At 55.1% G+C, this 18889-nt stretch overlaps 6 protein-coding genes across 6 annotated transcripts; 4 read left to right on the top strand and 2 right to left on the bottom strand.

Moving 5' to 3' along the window:
* Positions 1-1449: 1449 nt before the first annotated feature.
* Positions 1450-1892, top strand: PUNSTDRAFT_110963 (uncharacterized protein; the record flags this gene model as incomplete). Its single annotated transcript, XM_007380000.1, has 2 exons — positions 1450-1683; positions 1734-1892. 2 exons carry the CDS (start codon positions 1450-1452, stop codon positions 1890-1892), a joined length of 393 nt encoding a protein of 130 aa, XP_007380062.1.
* Positions 1893-2198: 306 nt separating this feature from the next.
* On the top strand, positions 2199-7600 carry PUNSTDRAFT_118312 (kinase-like protein). Its single transcript, XM_007379999.1, has 22 exons — positions 2199-2360; positions 2419-2464; positions 2521-2609; positions 2669-2698; positions 2752-2816; positions 2872-3128; positions 3182-3233; positions 3287-3741; positions 3794-4150; positions 4213-4427; positions 4482-4842; positions 4894-4952; positions 5000-5041; positions 5091-5237; positions 5297-5431; positions 5482-5528; positions 5577-5699; positions 5749-6071; positions 6125-6294; positions 6356-6502; positions 6557-6690; positions 6749-7600. Exons 1-22 carry the CDS (start codon positions 2298-2300, stop codon positions 7410-7412), a joined length of 3981 nt encoding a protein of 1326 aa, XP_007380061.1. The 5' UTR covers positions 2199-2297; the 3' UTR covers positions 7413-7600.
* A 177-nt stretch (positions 7601-7777) lies between these two features.
* PUNSTDRAFT_31407 (ribosomal protein L5) lies at positions 7778-8509 on the bottom strand (the record flags this gene model as incomplete). The annotated part of the gene is made up of 1 exon (XM_007379998.1): positions 7778-8509. A coding segment is annotated over one exon (732 nt), but the record flags the coding sequence as incomplete, so codon positions are not given.
* A 730-nt stretch (positions 8510-9239) lies between these two features.
* Positions 9240-12571, top strand: PUNSTDRAFT_97251 (quinone oxidoreductase). Its single transcript, XM_007379997.1, has 13 exons — positions 9240-9445; positions 9665-9742; positions 10263-10358; positions 10426-10531; positions 10587-10666; positions 10734-10768; positions 10838-11076; positions 11408-11470; positions 11618-11666; positions 11834-11906; positions 12019-12077; positions 12150-12388; positions 12447-12571. Exons 1-12 carry the CDS (start codon positions 9329-9331, stop codon positions 12175-12177), a joined length of 1023 nt encoding a protein of 340 aa, XP_007380059.1. The 5' UTR covers positions 9240-9328; the 3' UTR covers positions 12178-12388; positions 12447-12571.
* A 2558-nt stretch (positions 12572-15129) lies between these two features.
* Positions 15130-15555, bottom strand: PUNSTDRAFT_110959 (uncharacterized protein; the record flags this gene model as incomplete). The annotated part of the gene is made up of 1 exon (XM_007379996.1): positions 15130-15555. The coding sequence occupies one exon, from the start codon at positions 15553-15555 to the stop codon at positions 15130-15132; it is 426 nt and encodes a 141-aa protein (XP_007380058.1).
* A 1327-nt stretch (positions 15556-16882) lies between these two features.
* On the top strand, positions 16883-18229 carry PUNSTDRAFT_118309 (ectomycorrhiza-regulated esterase). Its single transcript, XM_007379995.1, has 8 exons — positions 16883-17048; positions 17105-17122; positions 17178-17251; positions 17306-17531; positions 17588-17597; positions 17656-17866; positions 17925-18021; positions 18085-18229. Exons 1-8 carry the CDS (start codon positions 16926-16928, stop codon positions 18208-18210), a joined length of 885 nt encoding a protein of 294 aa, XP_007380057.1. The 5' UTR covers positions 16883-16925; the 3' UTR covers positions 18211-18229.
* Positions 18230-18889: the final 660 nt, after the last annotated feature.

Raw genomic sequence — 18889 nt, 5'->3', positions numbered from 1 at the left:
ACTTGAGCTGACAAGATCATCGTATACGTTATCAGAGACGTGTCACGATGCTGCCTCGTTGTGCAGTGTACTACCTACTTCTACCCCTTTGAAGATTAGCACATATTATGCAACTACCTAATGGTGGGATCGCATCCCCCCCCCAAACACTGCAACTCGCAATGAACGCTACACTCGTACCACCTACGTGATATCGAGTCTTGTGAACAAACTTCGAAACTGCTTAGCATCGTCGTTCTTGGTATCGCAGAGGCCCGGTGGGTTTCCAATCAAGCTCACCTCCACGGAGCTCTTCTCAGTTCATCGACCCTGAGCTGACTATAAATCATCGGTCCAACATCTGCTACCCGTCCAGTTCGCTTGGGCATCGTGCGAAAAGTTGCCTTCTTTCAGACAGTAGTAACCTCAACCCCGTCGCGCTTTCACCGTGAACTCGTTCGGTGAATTTCATCACGCAGCTCGGTACCAGTTATTTCGATGTGAAGGCCCTCGCGGATTTGAACTCTGAATAATCCGCAATGGGCTAGCCTCTGTACTTCGACGGTGATCACTGCAATGACCCGATAGACTTGCCTTAAGGCTGAGCATATGACCGAGGTACCATTCCGCAGTGGTCTCAGCCAGTGACGGTATGCACCACTTACGTCTTTCTTGGGCGTGCAGTATATATACCTCCTTCGATTCGAGAAGTGGTGGATATCTCGCTCGAACGATCATGCCCACAGTTTACATCAAGCGGCCCCCTTTGGCCCTGGAAGGCCGAAAATTGTCAATGGAGGAGCGTATCGCGATGACCACTGGCGCGGATGACCCAGGGCTCCCTTGGAAGCTTGTGAAGGTGTGTGTTCCATTATGTGCTCATGGACTACTCGTATGATGTGGATCAAAACTAGCAGGCCATGATGAGGGTTGCAGAGAGGCATCTGGACATCAACAAATCGTTTGGTCAACAAGGCCAAGCCGCCGTCTTCGAAGTGATCAAACAGGCGTGTACGCCGTTCGTTGGATCTTCTGTCGGTCCTGACATTGCTTCCAGATATGCGACCAGTTCCCGTTCTTTAAGCAATTTGAAAATGCATGGCCAATCAGAGACCATCTCTCTCGGTACTGGCACCGTCAGACGTGAGATTTGCAGGCTTGAACACGATTAACTCGCAACTTACATGTTTTAAGTAGTGTAAAACTTAGCGGTTCGCAGCCACAGGCTGAACCCGAGCAGTCGAGCCGCCTGCGGCGCGATAGGCGCCGTCCCGCGCGTTATCCTTCCTCACAAAGGAACCCTGGCAGCGCGCAACCTGAAGTCAATGCAGGCTGCCCCCTTGCTAAGAAGGCAATGATATGCTCCTCGCGCGCTCACGCCAATCGCTGACATGGTTTGGTCCACGATTCGCCCAGAAGAATACTGGTTCAACATGTCCTGGGGCATTTCGTGGGTTTGTCTCCGTCAACATGGAGAAGCGCCCGAGGACTGCTCACGGCAATACTACCAATCCGCCACACTCAGTGGAGGAAAACCCCAGCGTCGCTCATGATGGTGCCGCGATGGCCCCAATTGCAACGCAACGAGTTCCCGTGAAGGAGAATCTCGCGCTAGGTGTAGTCGAGCGGTTCCTCGCTGGCCTTGACCCACCGATGCACCAGGGTCACCTACCGATTCTGTTTCGAAAGCTCGGAGTCAGCGGAGTGAGTTCTGACTCCCGTTTCTTATAACGAGCTAACCACCGCTTACGCAGGTCAAGTTTGACGCAATGTGCCGACTCGCTGACGAGGAACGCACTGAGTTCCTGGACAGGCACCTTCAACCCTTTATCAGCGCCATTGACTTGCATATCTTGAAGTGCGGTTTCAGGAAGCAAGCCGCGCATCAATGCGCTGGTGCTCGGGATGAATGATCGTACTTCTCGCCAAGTTGCGTTCATCTTCTGATAGAGCTGATGCACTGCGATGAATTCCGGGCCATCGTTTGATCAGCATTGCGAACATCCCATTCATGTACTTTGTCCCCTATGTGATCCATGCCTATGTACATCATACTATACTATACTAGCCTGACGAACGACGGGCTTGATCGCGGTTAAGCTTAAGGAAACGACTCTTCCTGTCACGACGCGACTTGGTTCCTAACGGAGCCATCACAATGAACGCGCCTCACAAGGCTATTCTTTGCTTCCGCCCACCACACCAACCTTCACATCTTGCGATCTGACTGGCCTTGTTGAATTTTACGGCCAACGTGGTATCAGCAGTGCGGCGGAAGGCGCGTAGAGGCATCGGAGGATCGTTTCCCTTGGGCGACCATGTCGGCCTCAACGAGTCTCGCGAGCTCTTCGAGCGGCCCGAAGGCTCTCTCGAGCGATTTCGTCAGTGCCTCATTGCGTGTACCATACACAACATGTTGAAAGGCTTCACTGCGTCTAGCAATTGGGAGACTGCCTCGGCAAGGGCGCCTTCGGTTCCGTGTACCGTGGGTGGCGTAGTGCATGGCTCGCACAATCTATTTGCGAATGGTGATGCGCATAGGTGCCCTGAACTGGGTGACGGGAGAAACCGTCGCAGTGAAAGAGATACAGCTCGCGAACATCCCGAAGTCGGACCTAGGGGAGATTATGGTGCGTGACGCCGATGGCACGCCAAAATCATCGCAGCCCTAACATTTTACCTTTTCTAGTCCGAGATTGATTTATTGAAGAACTTGAATGTAAGGTCTTACGAGTGTTATGCAGTCAACAGGCTGATGACGAACATGCCTAGCATCCGAATATCGTCAAGTATAAGGGTTTTATCAAGACGCGCGAGTATCTGTATATTATCTTAGAGTGGGCTCCTTTCCTTGAGCCCGTCTCCACCATATAATTCATCAACTATCTTTAGGTTCTGCGAAAACGGTTCCCTCCACAACATCTGCAAACGTTTCGGCAAGTTCCCGGAGAACCTTGTCGGTGTATATATATCGCAGGTTTTAGAGGGCCTCGTCTATCTGCACGACCAGGGTGTGATCCACCGCGACATCAAGGGTGCAAACCTGCTCACCAACAAGGATGGGACCGTGAAGCTTGCCGACTTCGGGGTCGCTAGCACGGCGGCGGCCAGTGCTGTGGATGCTGCGGTGGTTGGAAGTCCATATTGGAGTAAGTGCCCGGCTCTTTGTAGAATGGGTTCTAACCTGACTGGCACCTAACAGTGGCTCCTGAGGTCATAGAACAAACGGGTGCAACCACGGCGTCTGATATCTGGTACGACCTTCCACGCCCCTCGACGGACATCGAATTCACCGTCCCATTTACAGGAGTGTTGGCGCCACTGTCATCGAGCTCCTCGAAGGAAAGCCGCCGTACGCCGGGATGGACCCAATGCCGGCTCTCTTCCGTATTGTACAGGATGACTGTCCTCCGATACCAGAAGGCGCGAGCCCGATCGTCAAAGATTTCCTCTATCATTGTTTCCAGAAGGACCACAATCTGCGCATATCAGCGAAGAAGCTTTTAAGACACCCTTGGATGCTGCAAGCTCGTGGCCGGGTCGGGAGGAGTCTGAAGGATCCGGAGGAGCATGCAAATAGGGAGACCGGTCGTCAGGACAAGGACACCGATAAGTCCGTGGATAAGGATAAGCCGAGAAAACGAGAGAGGAAGGACAGGGGCGGGTCCAATAATGGCGATGGGCCGGAAAGGAGACCGCTGAGCAACTACAACTACGACGAAGCTGTGGCGCAGGTACAGGAGTGGAATGAAGCGTTGAAATGTGAGGGTTCTTCTAGTCATCTAATTCTTTTACTGAAACTAGTCTACCTCAGCTCCCTCTCGTCCCTCCAAACATCCGTCGCGTCATCGTGGCATCTCAATACCTGATGCCCACCCGCCATCGCCGACGACGGCCCATATGCCGACCTCCTCCTCCAATGGGAGCATGCCCTCTTCCATGTCCTCATCTTCATCTGGTTCATCACAACAAACGCTACTAGCACCTACTGGCCTCCGGTTAAAGGCGCCTGTAGCGATGTCCGGCCCCATGCTCACCGTGCCAGGAGGACCGAGTCTTGTAGAAAAGATTCAACAGCCGCTGTCGCTTGCGTTGCGGAGTGCTCCCGAGGAACAGACAGATAATTGGGATGACGACTTCGAGGAGGGTATCAGTCTTTCCAAGATTCAAGGTCTGTGACTTGTGCGCTGATTCGATGTTGCGACGAGAGGTTTAACACGCGCGACCCTGCAGCGCTGGAGAAGACGACGGCGGAGTCCGACGACGAGACGGCCAAACATGAAGCTGTTGCGGAAGATAACGCACGAACCATCCGTCCCACTACCAAAAGTCCCATTACACCGGCAGCCGGTCTACCCGCGGAAGATATGAGCACGATCGAGGAGGATTATTCAGACCTCGCCGGAGATGATGACGATACTCTTGCGGAGAAGGTCGCTTCCTTCAAGGTTTGGCAAGCCTTGACCTACTCTCTTTCCCTTTGCTCAGCATTTGTCATCTAGATGAAAAACTCACTTCGTCGCGGTCTTTTCCATCCCGATGATATCAAGACTGTTGGACTGGGCACCGTGCCAGCAGCTCCGATGACAGCGCCTCTATCCCACCCGGACGGCTCGGCTTCGTCAAAACCAAAGAGGCGTCCTTCGTTATCGCCTTTGGTATCTTTGCCCTCAGGAGCGGTGCCAGGCCCGATGTCTGCACGCTCTTACTCACAGCCAACTACGACCATGGGCCAAAGTCACGGACGCTCGACATCAACAACAGGCGCCAATGGCTCTCATGGACGCGCTCACGAATTCGGGAAGTACGCTGAGGACGACGAGGAGGATTATGAAGACGTCTTTGGCAAGGTCGTCGGTACTTGTAAGGATCACCTCCTCATACCTATTGTCGCAGTTTTCTGATTGTCCCAAGCTTCGGATCAACCAATGCAGACTCTTCAGCTCAATACTCGACTTTCAAATAAGTCATGGGTATGTCGCAGTTCCTGACCTACATACAGTTCTAAATCAGCCTGCAGTTGGGTGATGAAGGCTCTAGCGATGAAGATCCATTTGCTGAGGTACACAGATGATTCGTCTGCTGTCGTGGTCATGCTGACGACTATCTAGATTGATGAGGGCTTCGATGAGGATGATTTGGAGACCAACCTCCAGCGCGACAAGTACGCAAGATTGTGCGGTCAAGTCAATCAGCTTCTTGACGAGTTGACACCGGCGACTCCCGATTTCCAGTTGCGGGAAGCATCTGAACAATTGGTTTGCCGTCATATTGTCCACAGTGAAGCTGCGAAAATTGATTCCCTTCACGTTTCTAGTACAATATCCTCATTGATTCTCCCGAGATGCAAGGACAGCTTGTTTCGTCTCATGGCATGCTCGCCATTCTTGAAGTCCTGGAAGGAAAGACTATGCGAGACGTGAGCCTGAAATTACTCCAGATCATCAACCTGGTCAGCGAATCCGCTTCGTTCTCCCGTAGCACTGTACTAATCGTCGCTAGCTGGTCAATGAGGACATTGGTTTCCTAGAGAGCTTTTGTCTCATCGGGTGAGCAACATGACGATCACTTGTTCGGCTTCCCTGATGCGCCCACAGCGGTATTCCAGTCGTTATGGGTTACACCTCAAAACGATATCCAGAAGAGTGCCGACTTGAAGCCTCGCACTTCATCCGTTTGCTATGCCATACATCGGTGCTCACACTGCAGATGTTCATTGCGTAAGCTCCATTGATGTGCGAAAGTGACTCTCGCTCATATATATCATAGGTGTCGGGGGCTGAAAGTGCTTGTCGATCTGTTGGACGAGGACTACGAACGCCAGACGCAACTCGTCGTCCACGCGCTGAATGGTATCGGCAGCGTGTTCGAACTGCAGAGTCCGACGACCAAGAACGATTTTTGCCGCATGTTCCTCCGTGAAGGGCTCATGGACCCACTCTCCGCGGCGTTACTCAACGTAATGACTATGCGTGACGAGCTTTCAGCGGAGATGAGAATGAAGATAATCCAAATAATGGTCATTTTCTGCCAAGTATCGCAGTCCGACGTTCACGTGCGCAATGCGCTTGGGACGCGCAAGATCATCAGAAGTATGTATCAAAACCCAAGGCTGCCAGTCCCTTTGTGAAACTGACCTTCATAGGATTGCTGCGAGGATGCGAACTACTCGAACCAGAGTACTTGGTTCATATGCTTAAATGCGTCAAGCATCTGTCCATGAATGCCACGCTCCTGGAAGTGCTACAAAATGCCAACGCTATCGAGATCCTCGTGAAAATACTCGAGGAGCAAGCCGCAGGCCCATACAGTACCGTACGCCCATTCCTGCATGTGAAATACGTTTCTCTGATAATCATATCTTCCCATCCACCAGGAAATTTCAAATCACATCTTCCAAACTCTCTTCAATCTGTGCCGGTTGAACAAGTCCAGGCAGGAAGAGGCTGCGCAAGCTGGCATAATTCCCAGTTTGAAGCGGGTGATCGAGGCGAAGTCCCCTCTAAAGCAGTTTGCTCTTCCGGTGCGGCACCTTCGTCGCCACGATCGTGGGTGCAGAGCTGACAGCTATCCATAGATTCTTTGCGACTTGGCAAGCGCTGGAAAGACCTGTCGTAACATGTTATGGCAACAGGACGGCCTTTCACTGTACCTGAAGCTTCTTGCCGATCCCTATTTTCAACTCAGTGCCTTGGAGTCAATCATCTCATGGTAGGCACTGATGTCGTTGTTGTGCGGGCTCTGGGCACTTGCTCACGACATGGTCCAGGCTCCAAGATGAAATGGCACGGGTAGAGGACGAGCTCATGAAACCCGAGGCGCTCGAATCCCTCCTTGGTTGCTTCGTCTCCGCGAAGACCAACTCTTTTGAGAACCTGCTCGATCCGTACCTCAAGCTTTTTCGTATGTCAACTCGCATCACGGTTGGCATGGCCCGCTCGCGGCTCTTCCACCGCATCACCGATCGGCTATCACACCACAAGGGGCAAGCCGTCGTACGCCTCAAGCTCCTCCGTATCCTGCGTGCCGTGTGCGAGTCGCACCCGAACAGGGTCGCCGTCGTGGAGCGGTTCGGCCTTTATGGGATCGTCTCGCGGCTCAGTAAGGAGGATAACGCGGTGCTAGTGCGGGAGCTCGCGAGAGAGATCAAACCGATTCTCGCGCCTGGCCTCAAGCCTGCGCAGAGCAGAAGCAATCTGCGGAGCGGGTCGGGGGATGTCAAGCCCGGCGTCGCACCCAAGAAAAACTTCCGCAGGACGGCGTCCGAGGCGAATGCGGGCGTCTTGCTTCCCGCCGCCGGCACGCCTCCGCCGGGACACAGTACGGGTTACAATCCACCGCCGTTGAGCACTACTACTAGAGCCGCGTCGAAGTCGCGGCCGAGGCAACGGCTTGGAGACATCCCCTGGCAGGTCGACGAATCTTTCCGTTAATGGCTTTATCACCACCTCAACCACTGCCCTTCCTTATCTCAACGGTCGCTGATGACCGTTGTACACCCTCGCTCTTTCGCAGTCTCCGTTTTTATCATGGTGTTATCCTCTCCTTACTTTCGAATGGATCGCTGTCGTCGCATTTGTATCATTTTCTCGCAAGCCAGTTAGTATAGACGCAACTTAATCCCAAATTCAGGGGCCAGGAACCATCACTGAACGCACGAACAGCAAAAGGTGATTAGTAGCACGGCTCTAGTGTATATACATAGCCGCCGTCTGAGAACGGCGCGAACCCAGAGCGTGTCCCTGCGGATATTCGAGCCAACTGGCCGTCGCAACCTTTAGGGATATGGCCTGCGGATGAATGGTATCTGGAACCCAGATATGAGCGCCCTGGCCTTGTTTTGCGCGCCCTGGCCCTCGGCGTTGGTAATGCAGTGGATGTTCATTCCGTAAAGGCGCGGGTAAGCCTCGACGTTGACCTCGATCGCGGGAAAAAGGCCCATCGCGTCCGGTTCGAGGCCGAATTCGACGACGCCGCTGACACCACTCGGCGTCTGCATGTTCGCGCGGGCGGGGGGCAGGACGATGCCGTTGAACTCGCGCAAGCGCGGGAAGACGAACTCGGCGAGTGTCTCGAGGAAATCGTACATCTTCGGGCCGGTGAGCTCGACCTTGCATGCGAGCGGCGCGTTCTTGCCCTTCCAGGTGCTACCCGACGACTTTTTGCCGCGGATGATCTCGACGCCCGTCTTCGTATGTCGGCCACCGCCCTGGGCCGTCTCGCCCGTGATGGCGCGGAGGGCCATGACCGCGCCGAGGAGCTGCTGCCGGTTGGCGATCGCCTCCTTCTGCATCGTGTGGATCACGATTTTCTCGAGCCGCACCACGTTCTCCGGCGTGCACGGCGGCGCGGGCTTGCGCCCGACCTGCGACCCGCCCACGGGGGGGTTTGCACGGTGTCGGACGTAGGGATCCGCCGGGTCGTAGGTGAGGCGGATGTTGCGCGGCGGTTTGCGTGGACCGGGCTCGTGCGTATAGGTCATGTACATGAGGTCGTCGGCGAGCGTGGTGTGGTAGTGGTCGAGCAGTCGGGCGCGGTGCGTGTCGCCTAGGGTAAGGCGGACGTGGGGAATGGGGAGGCGGGTCTCTGGGTCGAGCGGGAGCAATTTGCGGATGGGGGGAGGGCGGCGAGTCGGGTGCACGGGTCGGAAGAGGCGGCGACGGGTTGTGCGCGCGGTGGTGGTGGCGACTTCGGCCACTGCAATTCCGACGGCGCTGGCGGCGCTGGCAACGGCGGCACTCATCTGATGGGTGGTAGTTCAGTAGTGCACAGTAGGCTGGAATGACCACTAGTAATGAATATGCGCTACTCACCGTGTGCGCGTCCTCTCCGGGTGAAGCTTGAAGTTAAAGTGTACTCTAGGTAAACGATGTTCCTTCGCTGAGTATACTTGTCGCGTATATGCCAATCCTACAAGGCGAAGGTTTGAACGACGAGCAACGCAACGCCGCCTGCAGTCGCGTAGCCGGTAAACGTGGAGAAAGCCGAGCGCAAAAAACGCTTGAAATCGCGTCTTTCTTCCTCCGGTGCGCGGATAAATCCATCCAAGTTCCCTCTATGGTCAACCCTTGCAGCTGCCAGTAATCTTATACTTCTTCTGCTATGCTCCGATGCGCGTATACTATTCTATATTATCGGGAACTGTGATTGGTCCACCGGTGAAGGATATCCGGATATGCTGAGAAAGCGACCACGATGATGCCATTGCTTATGGCGTCAAGACGCACACACTGACACGCACAGAACACAAAACCTGCGACGTCCTGACCGCCCAGAACAAGCTCTTCTCTTTCGTTTCATCGCGTATTCGTACCTTACACCCACAAACCGAACGTGTACAAGTCCAACCATGGCTCAGAATCAGATGCGCGCGGTGTTGGTCAGAGATGGCAAAGGACCGATTGAGAACCTCTACCTCGGCGATGCCCCAAAACCTTCTCCGGGACCAGACCAGGTACTCGTGAAGGTGAGTATCTTTCTCTTTCGGTGTTTGGGTTTGCGGCGATGGCGGCGGGCGTGGCGCAAGTGTGGCCATATCGCGATTTGCGTTCGTGCATGGCATGGGGTTGCGATATCGTGTGCGCGATCTTGCAGGTGGTCGCTCTGGCCATCGCTGTATTCCTGGACATCTCCGTTCGGCCCTGATGACCCTTTCGTTAATATCCGCTTGTTGTTCTTCTGCCAGATTCGTGCCTTCGGACTCAACCGAATGGACATCAGCCAGCGGGAGGGCAAGTACCCCGTTCCCCCGGGAGCATCGGAGGTGCGTTGGGAGCTTTCATCGTAACGAGTTGCCGAGCCTCTTCCCTCTCCCATCCTTCTTCCCCCTTCACAGATTGCTCGTCTGCCTTGTTCCGTATCAGGGAGGGCCGATCTCATACCGGATCGGCGCACTGCGCAATCCGTCCCGCATGATTGTCGTCTCCAATCGCACGTGTGCCGCACTTGACTTCTTGCTGGTAAACCGGCTCTCCCCATGACATGCCATGTTGAAGACGGCTCCGCTATGATTATCTGCATTACGTCTTCCTTACGACATACAGGGCCGTCCTGATTTGCCGCATATGCCCGAACCGGGCTTTACCTTCTTTGGGGTCGAGGGGGACTTGCATCGTACCTCCGACGATTTCTTGCGATCATCAAGGCGATCGCGTATTGCATGCCACTCGTTCTCCACGTTCCGATATCAGAACGTCGGAGCAGTGCCTTGAGCTTCGAGACATCCAGCTTTGCGACTCGCGGGCATCATTCGTGAAGCCGTTGCTTACTGACCCTGCCACCAGATCCTTGGGGTCGAGTTTGCTGGAACGGTGGCTGCGGTGGGTTCGGACGTTGACGCCTGGGCCGTAGATGACGAAGTGTACGGCCTAGCATCGGGGGTAGGTCTTGTCTCCGATGCAAACCAAATCGAGTCGCAACTTAGGCCCCTTTCCTCTTTTCGACTAGGGTGCCTACGCTGAATACATCGTCTTGCCCGCGACACACGTGCTGAAGAAACCGGCGCACCTGAACTGGGTCGAAGCTGCCTCCCTACCGGAAAACTTCCTGACAGGTAGGTCATGTTATCCAAACCGATTCTGCCGCTTGACTGACCAAATGACCTCCAGCGTTCCAGGCTCTGATCCTCATTGGGGGTCTGCAGAAGGGCGAACACGTCCTAATCCATGCTGGCGCGTCCGGCGTCGGGGTACGCGATGCGCTCGCCGATATGGCTATGGCTCCATTGCCCGCCTACTGACGCGTGTCGAACACAGGTAGCCGCCGCCCAACTCGCCAGGCTCTACGGCGCGTACGTCACCGCGTCTGTGACCTACCCTCGCGTGGCGCAATACTAACGTGAGATCAACTCCTCCCCCAGGAAGACGATCACCGCCACCGCTTCGACGTCCGAGAAGCTTTCGTGGTTGCTTTCCTTGCCCGCCGGGCCGACGCACGCCGTCAACTACAAGACGCAGGACTTTGCGGAAGAAGTGAAGAAGGTCACGGACGGGCACGGCGCCGACGTCGTCATCGATTTCGTGGGCCAGAGCCATTGGGCGCGGAACATCGACGCGCTGGCAGTCGACGGGCGCATGACGATGTTGGCGCTCATGAGCGGTGAGCGTTTTGAATGGCTGCAACGTTATTTTCGGGGTGCATCGACGATGCCTTACGGCTGTTGTTGCCGAAGGATGGGTCCCGGCTGGGCGTGGAAGTACACGCAGGTTTAGCCGCGACGATTTCCCTGGCCAGGCGCTATGATGGCACAGCCGACATCGTGACACGCTTGTTATTGACATGACCCACCTGTGTGCGTCGGCAGACGATGTCCGCGAGCAAAGTTTCCGTGTTTGTGGCGCACTCTCCGTTGGGCCTACAATCCTTCATGACGTGTCGTGGCATGCGAGCGTCGTATTGCAAATCATTCTCTGACACGATCGATCAACAGGCGCCGAAGTTCCCAAAGCAAACCTCATGCCAATCTTGTACAAGCGTCTGCGGATCCAGGGCTGTGAGTAGCATGCGCATTGCCATACTACCTTTCTTCCCATCCCATTCTGTGATCGTAGCGATTGCCGAGGCACCAACCAGCACCCTTTTTGTGTTCCTCAGCCATCCCTTCTCATTGTTCAGTTGCTGAGATTTTCTGTTTCTACAGCGACCCTCCGCGCACGCTCTGTGGAGTACCAAGCTGAGCTTATCCGCCGGTATGTTGTTCCAGCCGATGCATGCCCACCTCGAAGTGCCTTGAATTCCATCCCCGGGAAGGGGCTAGCCCCGTCCCCGGCGATTGTTGTTCGGCTCATGCCGCCACCTCACGCGCACGAAAAGGTTGAAACGCGCTCTCGCTGACGGAACGTCTGAACGGCTATAGTTTCCAAACCGAAGTCTCCGACAAGATCACGGGCGAGAAGGGCGATGGGCAAATCCGGACGTACATCTACCACGTGCGTATACCTGCTTCTGCTCCTTCTGCCTTCGCGAGCCTTGTTGCCAGCCCAGATATCCCGAGAACGTTTCAGCTTATTTTACTGACGTGTGGGTCGCTTGTTTCGGCAGGTGTATGGTTGGCATGATATTCAGAAGGCGCATGCGTGCATGCAGGGAAACTCGAACAGGTACGCATCGCTGTTTTCACTCTCATGCTGCGCGTCGGGAATCTAACCCACGGACGCGCGCTGTTTTCGTAGCGGCAAGATCATCTGCGAAGTAGTATGAGAGGTTCCGCGGTCTCGTAGGGGATTGTGTGGGTTCGGAATACAATAAGAGTATCCGTCGTATGACCTCGAAATTTTGCAGATTGAGGCACATGCCATGCCTCCCTTCTTCTCCACATCGCATGTAGCTTGATCAGGAGACCGTGCAAAGAAATGTATACGGATTTTGACACCTTCGGTTGCTGAGACAGGGTGCGGGAGCGCTTTGGAGCCTTAGCGAGCATGAGACCAACCCAGGAGAATAAGCTGTAGACGCGGATGGGAACGAACCATGATGGCGAAGCCCGTGCGCTTTGGACAGCTCGTGCCGCGGAGCCCGTACCATTGGTTCCGCGACGAAGCCACCAGGGATCGGATCCTCACCGGTGTCCAAGCCACGGACCGTGCCTTGCGTGCGCATTCCCTCGCTCCCTCTCTCTTCCTGTAGCTTCTCTTCCTCTTTTCCACCGATCATACGACCGTCCGATACGACCGTCCGAGTAGCACGGGCCGACGGAGGCTTCGACGCGACGGCGAACTCGTCCGTACTTAGATCGAAGGCGACGCGAGTGGTGGCTTGTAGTCCGTTTTTCTCGCCAGTCGCTGAAGTCGGCTGCACTGCCGAAAACGGTGACGCCCGCGGGCGAATCCGGCGGCTGGCGACCGGGGAAGGGAGTGCAAATTTGCTTCCAAAGTGACCTGCATCAGAGCCCACTGGGGATGACGAGAACTAAGGTGGGCGGCCCGTGGTGGAAGAGAGGACAGAAGACGCGTGCGCGGGTGATTCGCCGATGCCGACGGCCTCAGAAGGCGCGGACCACTATAGCGCTGTGGAATCCGAAGCCGGATAGGGAGGGGGCGGGCGGGCGTGGCGTGGCGGTCGCTCCCGCCACGTCAGAGAAGGAACGGGAGCGTTTGAAAAGGTCGGCGACTCAGCTGCACGACCGAACCGACTAGAAGCATGATGCGACACTGACGAGCTGCAGGGACATATGCACGCGGCGTGCGTTCCAGGTATCATATCGCGCGACCTCCGCTCTCCGTGAAGAGATCGCGGAGACGTACCAGTACAACTCGGTGCCACTCGCCCGGGGGTGAGCGAGCGTGTAAGCGCCCTACTGCCATACATGGCCGGCGGCTGGCCGGCGCGATCAGGAACCTCTACACAATGAAGAGCACAGCATAAGCGAGCCAAATCGTTATTAGAACTGGGCTTCGTAGCGGCGACGCAGTCTAAGTCTGGAATCTGTATGGCCGCGCTGATACAGGAGCCAGATTGAGATCTTTGACTGTGCCTCCCACCACTGGCACGACCGCCCGAGGTGCTGCGCCAAAACGTCATCATTAGTATGCCCGATCGAGCGATTGTTGTAGGCCTTGAATGAAGATCGGATGAATAAGTGGGACACTGACACTCACCTATGTAACCTGAGATGTCCGAGGACATTCCGGAAATAGGCAGACGCCTCGGGAACAGTGCGTGTAGTGGTCATCGATGGTTGAGAGCTCGAACTCAACTCTAAAGAGAATAAGTGTATTGTCAGTTCAACAGAAGCAGAAGCGTCTTTGCTTTCGGTGTCGGTGGTGGCGTGGTACACGTACGGTACTAGACCGCCGATAGAATCCTCGGCGCCGGATGGCAGTATGTGCGTATCCCTGAGTCAGACTGCTCGCCATTGTGCGACATCTGTGCAGATGAAAATATCGTCCGCAGCTGTATGGCCTGGACATCTCCGTACCCATGGCGACGAAGCGTCAGGTTAAACTTGCGCCTCTACCAGAGGTCAACCGATTGGTCATTCGGCAAAGTTTTCGTTTTGAACTGGGAAGATAAGGAGGCACCCAAAGCCATAAGCGCGCGACCGAGAATACCACAGTTGAAGGGAAGGCCCATTTCCATAAGCTCGGTCTTCTCGGTGCCTAATGGGCAGAGATAAAACACAAGAAGAGCGTCAGAGCGACCCGCATCGAGCTATGCGGGGAAAAGCGTAGCGCATCGCAGCAAGCGCTTTCGGGAACATCAAGCTGCGGGCACGTAGCACGAGATTGGGATTCCCGAGGTCCCACGCGCCGCGGCGTCGACCTACCTACCAGGGTCGAGGACGGAAGCTTGAATTTGATGGACATTCTAGCCTGGCTAATTCTCGTTCTTTCAGCGAGAGAAGCGTGCAGAAAACAATGTGCCTGAAGGCCCTAGACAGGTTGCATCGCAGCGCGGGTACGACGGTACGACCTGTTCCACAGCTTCGAGTGACGAGGGAATGCACCCGGCCAAGGAGTACCCACGCCAGCAAAGCAAGCCAGGCACTGATATTATTTTGCAATACGTTCGCGTTTGGCTATGCCGCTAGACGGGAAAAGGCCAAAGAATGCGCTTGGGTGAGAGAGGCCGGGTGAAAGGCAGTGAAACAAGGCGAAGAACAGCCATACATTGATCGCGTGGCTCGCCGCTGACCGTCCTTCCGCCCCGACTTCTCCCACACGCGGAACGGACAAACTCTCTTCGTGAAGAGCGGTATATACATGGCAAAGCCGGGACACTGACTCCGACGCCGCAGGAGCAGACTAATCCGGCATGCGGCTTCTTGCGGAGATTCCATTGGCGCAAGGGAGAAGAAGCCTCCCTCTTCAACCGTATCTCGTCAATCCCTACATTTTGAGTCGACAACAGCCACGAAGATCGCGGATCTCCGTAATGATGATGTTGCCTTTTTGTGCGGTGCACGAGATTTCCGGGCGGACTTTTCCAGGGCGTTGATGGATACGTATGCCGCCCCTCCCCTGTTCCGTCGCAGGGGGACGCCGTAGCAGGATGACGTTTCAGGCGATTCGCACCCGCGGCGAGTTGTCTAGAGGCGGTACCGTGGCCGAACTCGTCTCGAGTCAATAAGGTGCGTCTGCTGGGTATGGCGGTGAGACAGTGTGGGCTATATAAGAGGCGCCGATGTCCGCTAACTGGGCATCTTCATATCCTCTACTGCTCCCCTCCAGACAGAACATCGTCTGGATCTCGGTGTAACTTCCTCGACACCTTGATCATACCACCCAACCAGCCCTTTGGCGTCCTGCAAACCGCACCACACCCGTTCATCCTCGTCAACACTCGCGATGTTCTCCCTGTTCTCCAAGCCTCCCGCCTCCAAGCCCTCTGGGTCCACTTCCAAGCCGCAATCGGGCAGCGGTTCCCAGGGTGGCCCAATTCGCAGCGGCGCGAGCAGCAACGGCCCGACTTTCTTCTGAATTCCCGGTGGTGAGCAGACATCACGGCACATACGCTGTCTTCGATGACGATCTGACATGCTCGCGCCAGATCTTTCTTCCGCCGCCACGCCTCAGCGTTAACGGCTCTGGTGCGGATATTCTGCGGCACGGATCCCAGTGCCGGCGGAACTGAGGACATGCACCGACATCGTCCGCTTTCCCCTTAATCACGCCAACATAATCCCCGTATCCGTACCACCAACCCACTAATGGCCGAGGTTCGGTCGCACAGCGACCTTTAATTCCTCCGGCCGGTCACAACACCATCGTCCCGGGATTTTCTCTCTCTCAGGGGCCCACCAACACTGAATCTACATGTATGCAATGGATCGGATATGCTCTAGTCCAGGAACTTTCTCCAATCCAATGTTTTAATAGCTAGTCGTCTCGTCTTTTCTAGATTAATGTTGTGCCCACCTTCGTTCGTGCAACTTCCCGCATTGCGTTCGTTCTCCACCACCCAATACGTTATGTATTCATATTTGGCAGAAGTCTCTAGTACATAGCGTCGTACGTGAACTGTCTGTATCCCACATCACTCCAATACAGTAGCCGTCGTCGTCTTCGCTGCTCCCTCGCACTATTGTTGGGAAGAGAATACGCAAATGGAACGTGGCGGTACATCTGGCCACTCAAGCAAGCATTCGGGGAATACGATGCCGTGGGTTCTGCGAATCGCTGAGCGTGCACTGGTATTGTATTTCATTTTTTGGCTTCCGCAGATCCGGATGATTTCTGTACCGGATCTCGGGGACAATTGCCCTCGATCATCGCGTTCTTGCAACTAGCGACTTATACCTATGCACCCAGTGCTGCGCGTCGCGATTCTGCGACATAGTACGTGGCAGTAACAAATTCACGTTGTCCTGTGACGCGTTCTGGACATTCCCAGAGACGGCGCGCGGCCTTCAGATCCGCAGAGCACTTCGGATCCGGTACTATACTGTCTGTGAAACGAGAAGAAGAAGAAACCGAACCGCGAGTGATTGGAGTTCTCGACGGTTACACCATTGCCAACCAGGATTGAACCGGGAAGAAGAAGGTGGCTCGCATCTTGACAGTCTCCGAGAATAAGTTGGTGTAGAGCTTCTAGTCATTCAGCACCACGTCAAGGGTCCCACCCGGGCCCATGAGGAGACCCTGCCATTCCCAAGTGTTCCATACGGATTCAAGCCGACGCCACGCTATAGGCAAGTCCGAGCTGAGATCATTTTGACCTTGTGCTTCTAGCTCTTAGTATTCAGATTGAGTCGAGTGTCGAGAACGTCGATGGCGTCCAGAGAATCCCGGGACCGATTTGATCCAGTCGCCGCGCGGGGGTCGTGACCGGCAAAGCGGGTACTCTCGACCGGCACAGTTCACACACCGGTTCGTCCAATCCCCGCTCGTATGCGGGACAATGACATGTGCGGATGGGGGCGTCGGATTGCATGGCATAGCGGCACGTTGTCTTGACCCACCGACAACCTTGCGCGCCCCAACTGGTTGGCATCAGGATATACTTTGCCCATGTCTACTCGGACGTCCACGCGTCTGAGCGTGCCGCATACGTTTGCCCCGGACTGTCCAATAGCGGGAGTATTGGAGCGACTTGAACCGGACAAGCCAACGCAGGGACGGAAGATCGCACTTGTTCGTGCCGCTTACTTGACGACTGTCTTCGCGTCGGACTTAACTGGTTGTTGAAGATACTCCATGGGACTCTCGGGTGCGGCCCACGCATTGTATGAGCTCGTGACATCAGCATCATCTATGTGACTCAGACATAAAGACTATCTGTATCAGCGGGGACTCGCACAGCGCCTCCCGTTAGACAGTTTCAGATTCGACTTCAGGTGAGGCCCCACGCTCCTGAGGTATCGTGTTCATGCTGTAATTGCACATGGCAGAGGCAACCACGAGACTCCAGGGACATGGAATACCGGTGCTTTGGCGGAGGACGTGGAAGACCTGCAGGTCGTCGCCGACTATCTGATCAAGGAGTTCGGATACGTGATAGACCTCCTCGTGGGACATTCTCGTGGCAGCATCATCGGTTATCGCTGGGTATGCACTGCGGAGGAGGCAAAGACAGTCAGAGGATTCGTGAACTGCTCGGGTCGATATAGGATGCACGTATGTGACATCCCATTGCATGATCCTACTACAATTCAGCTGACATGTCAATCAAGAAGATGCTGGGTGGGTGCTTCTGTGGGCCTTTCCCCAAAGCAACTAACGTTCTTCTTGGTGAATGCAGAGCGCTTCAATACCACGTACAAGGAGCAGTTCGAGGCTAGAGGATTCTACGAATGGAACGTTCGCGTGGCAGGCAAGCCCGTGACCGGGATCATTCGCCCAAAAGACGTCGAAGCTTTCGCTACATGGGACAATTCACTCGTCTGGGATCGCTTCCCCGCCCACGTCCATGCCTTGACTATTCATGGGATAGCCGACACTACTGTCCCTCCGTAAGTCCATGAGAGCACGTTGAGGGAGCCACGAGAGATGATGTTCCGAGACGTATAGATATGATGCCACGATCTGGGCGAGGGCGCTAGGCTCTCGCTCACCGGGCACTCATAACTTGCATTACGTGGACGAGGCAGATCATAACTTCACCGGGGTAGGTTGATCTTGCCCGGGAAGGTCTGACAGTCAACTGATGTGCTCGCGTATTTCCGTACAGAAACGAGACGAGGTGACAAATGCCATCTGCGACTGGTGGGCGAGTGCGGAACGAGGAGAGCTGACGACAGGCATATTGTACACCGGCGTTCGCGCGGGACTAGAATCTTTTCCCAGTAAACTATGAATCAAGAGAATCATCACTCGCCCTTCTCGCTGTGCTCATGCTACATCGCCTCTTAGATGAGGGTGACTGATCCAGCTTATGTTTGTGCGACCGAAGCCGAGTCGTATCAGGGCGGGTGCATGGAACCCACACGTCGGTTGCATCCCCATGTCATTGTCCGTACCGTTCGTACGCTGCTCCTTCTGCCCGACGAGCGCGGCCACGAGGTTCTACCTAGCTATCTTGGTAACAGTCTATGCGTGCTCACTTTCCCCGAGTCCCGAGGGTTACCGAGTGGGTTTATGGGCCCTTCACTCCTATCAACGCTTCAAACCGACGTTTTGATGGATGTACGCCGCGCCCTCGGACGGCCCACACACTACTGGTGATGGGGCTATATAGAGAAGGAAATCGGGTCCCCTGTTTGGAGGACCCGTCGCGTTGGCGTGTTTCGCGTTACGAAGACGCAGTACTGGGGTCATCGCGCGATCGAGTGTAATCCACGCGATGTATTCGGCTCCGAGGTCGACAACTGGTACGACGAATGCCGGTGATACATGGGTCCTGAGTGAAGATACCGCATCTCTGATTGCTGATTCCCTGGTGAACGTTGAAGGCGTACGCGTGTTTTGGATACCCGTCGTACAAGCCATTCCTGTCAACGCGGATATTTTCAAGTTGTAAGATGGCTGGTGCACCG

The sequence above is a fragment of the Punctularia strigosozonata genome, assembly GCF_000264995.1.
Source record: "Punctularia strigosozonata HHB-11173 SS5 unplaced genomic scaffold PUNSTscaffold_2, whole genome shotgun sequence".
NCBI lineage: Eukaryota > Fungi > Basidiomycota > Agaricomycetes > Corticiales > Punctulariaceae > Punctularia > Punctularia strigosozonata.
Note: the sequence above shows the minus strand (reverse complement) of the source record. Positions and strands in the feature narration are given on the sequence as shown.

Bases quoted from the DNA above. Each gene is read 5' to 3' on its own strand.
- PUNSTDRAFT_118312 (XM_007379999.1), top strand. From the start codon at position 2,298: ATGTCGGCCTCAACGAGTCTCGCGAGCTCTTCGAGCGGCCCGAAGGCT. The intron at 2,610-2,668 runs GTGCGTGACGCC...TACCTTTTCTAG, and splicing joins CGGACCTAGGGGAGATTATG to TCCGAGATTGATTTATTGAA. The intron at 3,234-3,286 runs GTACGACCTTCC...TCCCATTTACAG, and splicing joins ACCACGGCGTCTGATATCTG to GAGTGTTGGCGCCACTGTCA.
- PUNSTDRAFT_97251 (XM_007379997.1), top strand. From the start codon at position 9,329: ATGGCTCAGAATCAGATGCGCGCGGTGTTGGTCAGAGATGGCAAAGGA. The intron at 9,446-9,664 runs GTGAGTATCTTT...TTCTTCTGCCAG, and splicing joins CAGACCAGGTACTCGTGAAG to ATTCGTGCCTTCGGACTCAA. The intron at 10,532-10,586 runs GTAGGTCATGTT...AATGACCTCCAG, and splicing joins ACCGGAAAACTTCCTGACAG to CGTTCCAGGCTCTGATCCTC.
- PUNSTDRAFT_118309 (XM_007379995.1), top strand. From the start codon at position 16,926: ATGTCTACTCGGACGTCCACGCGTCTGAGCGTGCCGCATACGTTTGCC. The intron at 17,867-17,924 runs GTAAGTCCATGA...CGAGACGTATAG, and splicing joins GCCGACACTACTGTCCCTCC to ATATGATGCCACGATCTGGG. The intron at 18,022-18,084 runs GTAGGTTGATCT...ATTTCCGTACAG, and splicing joins CAGATCATAACTTCACCGGG to AAACGAGACGAGGTGACAAA.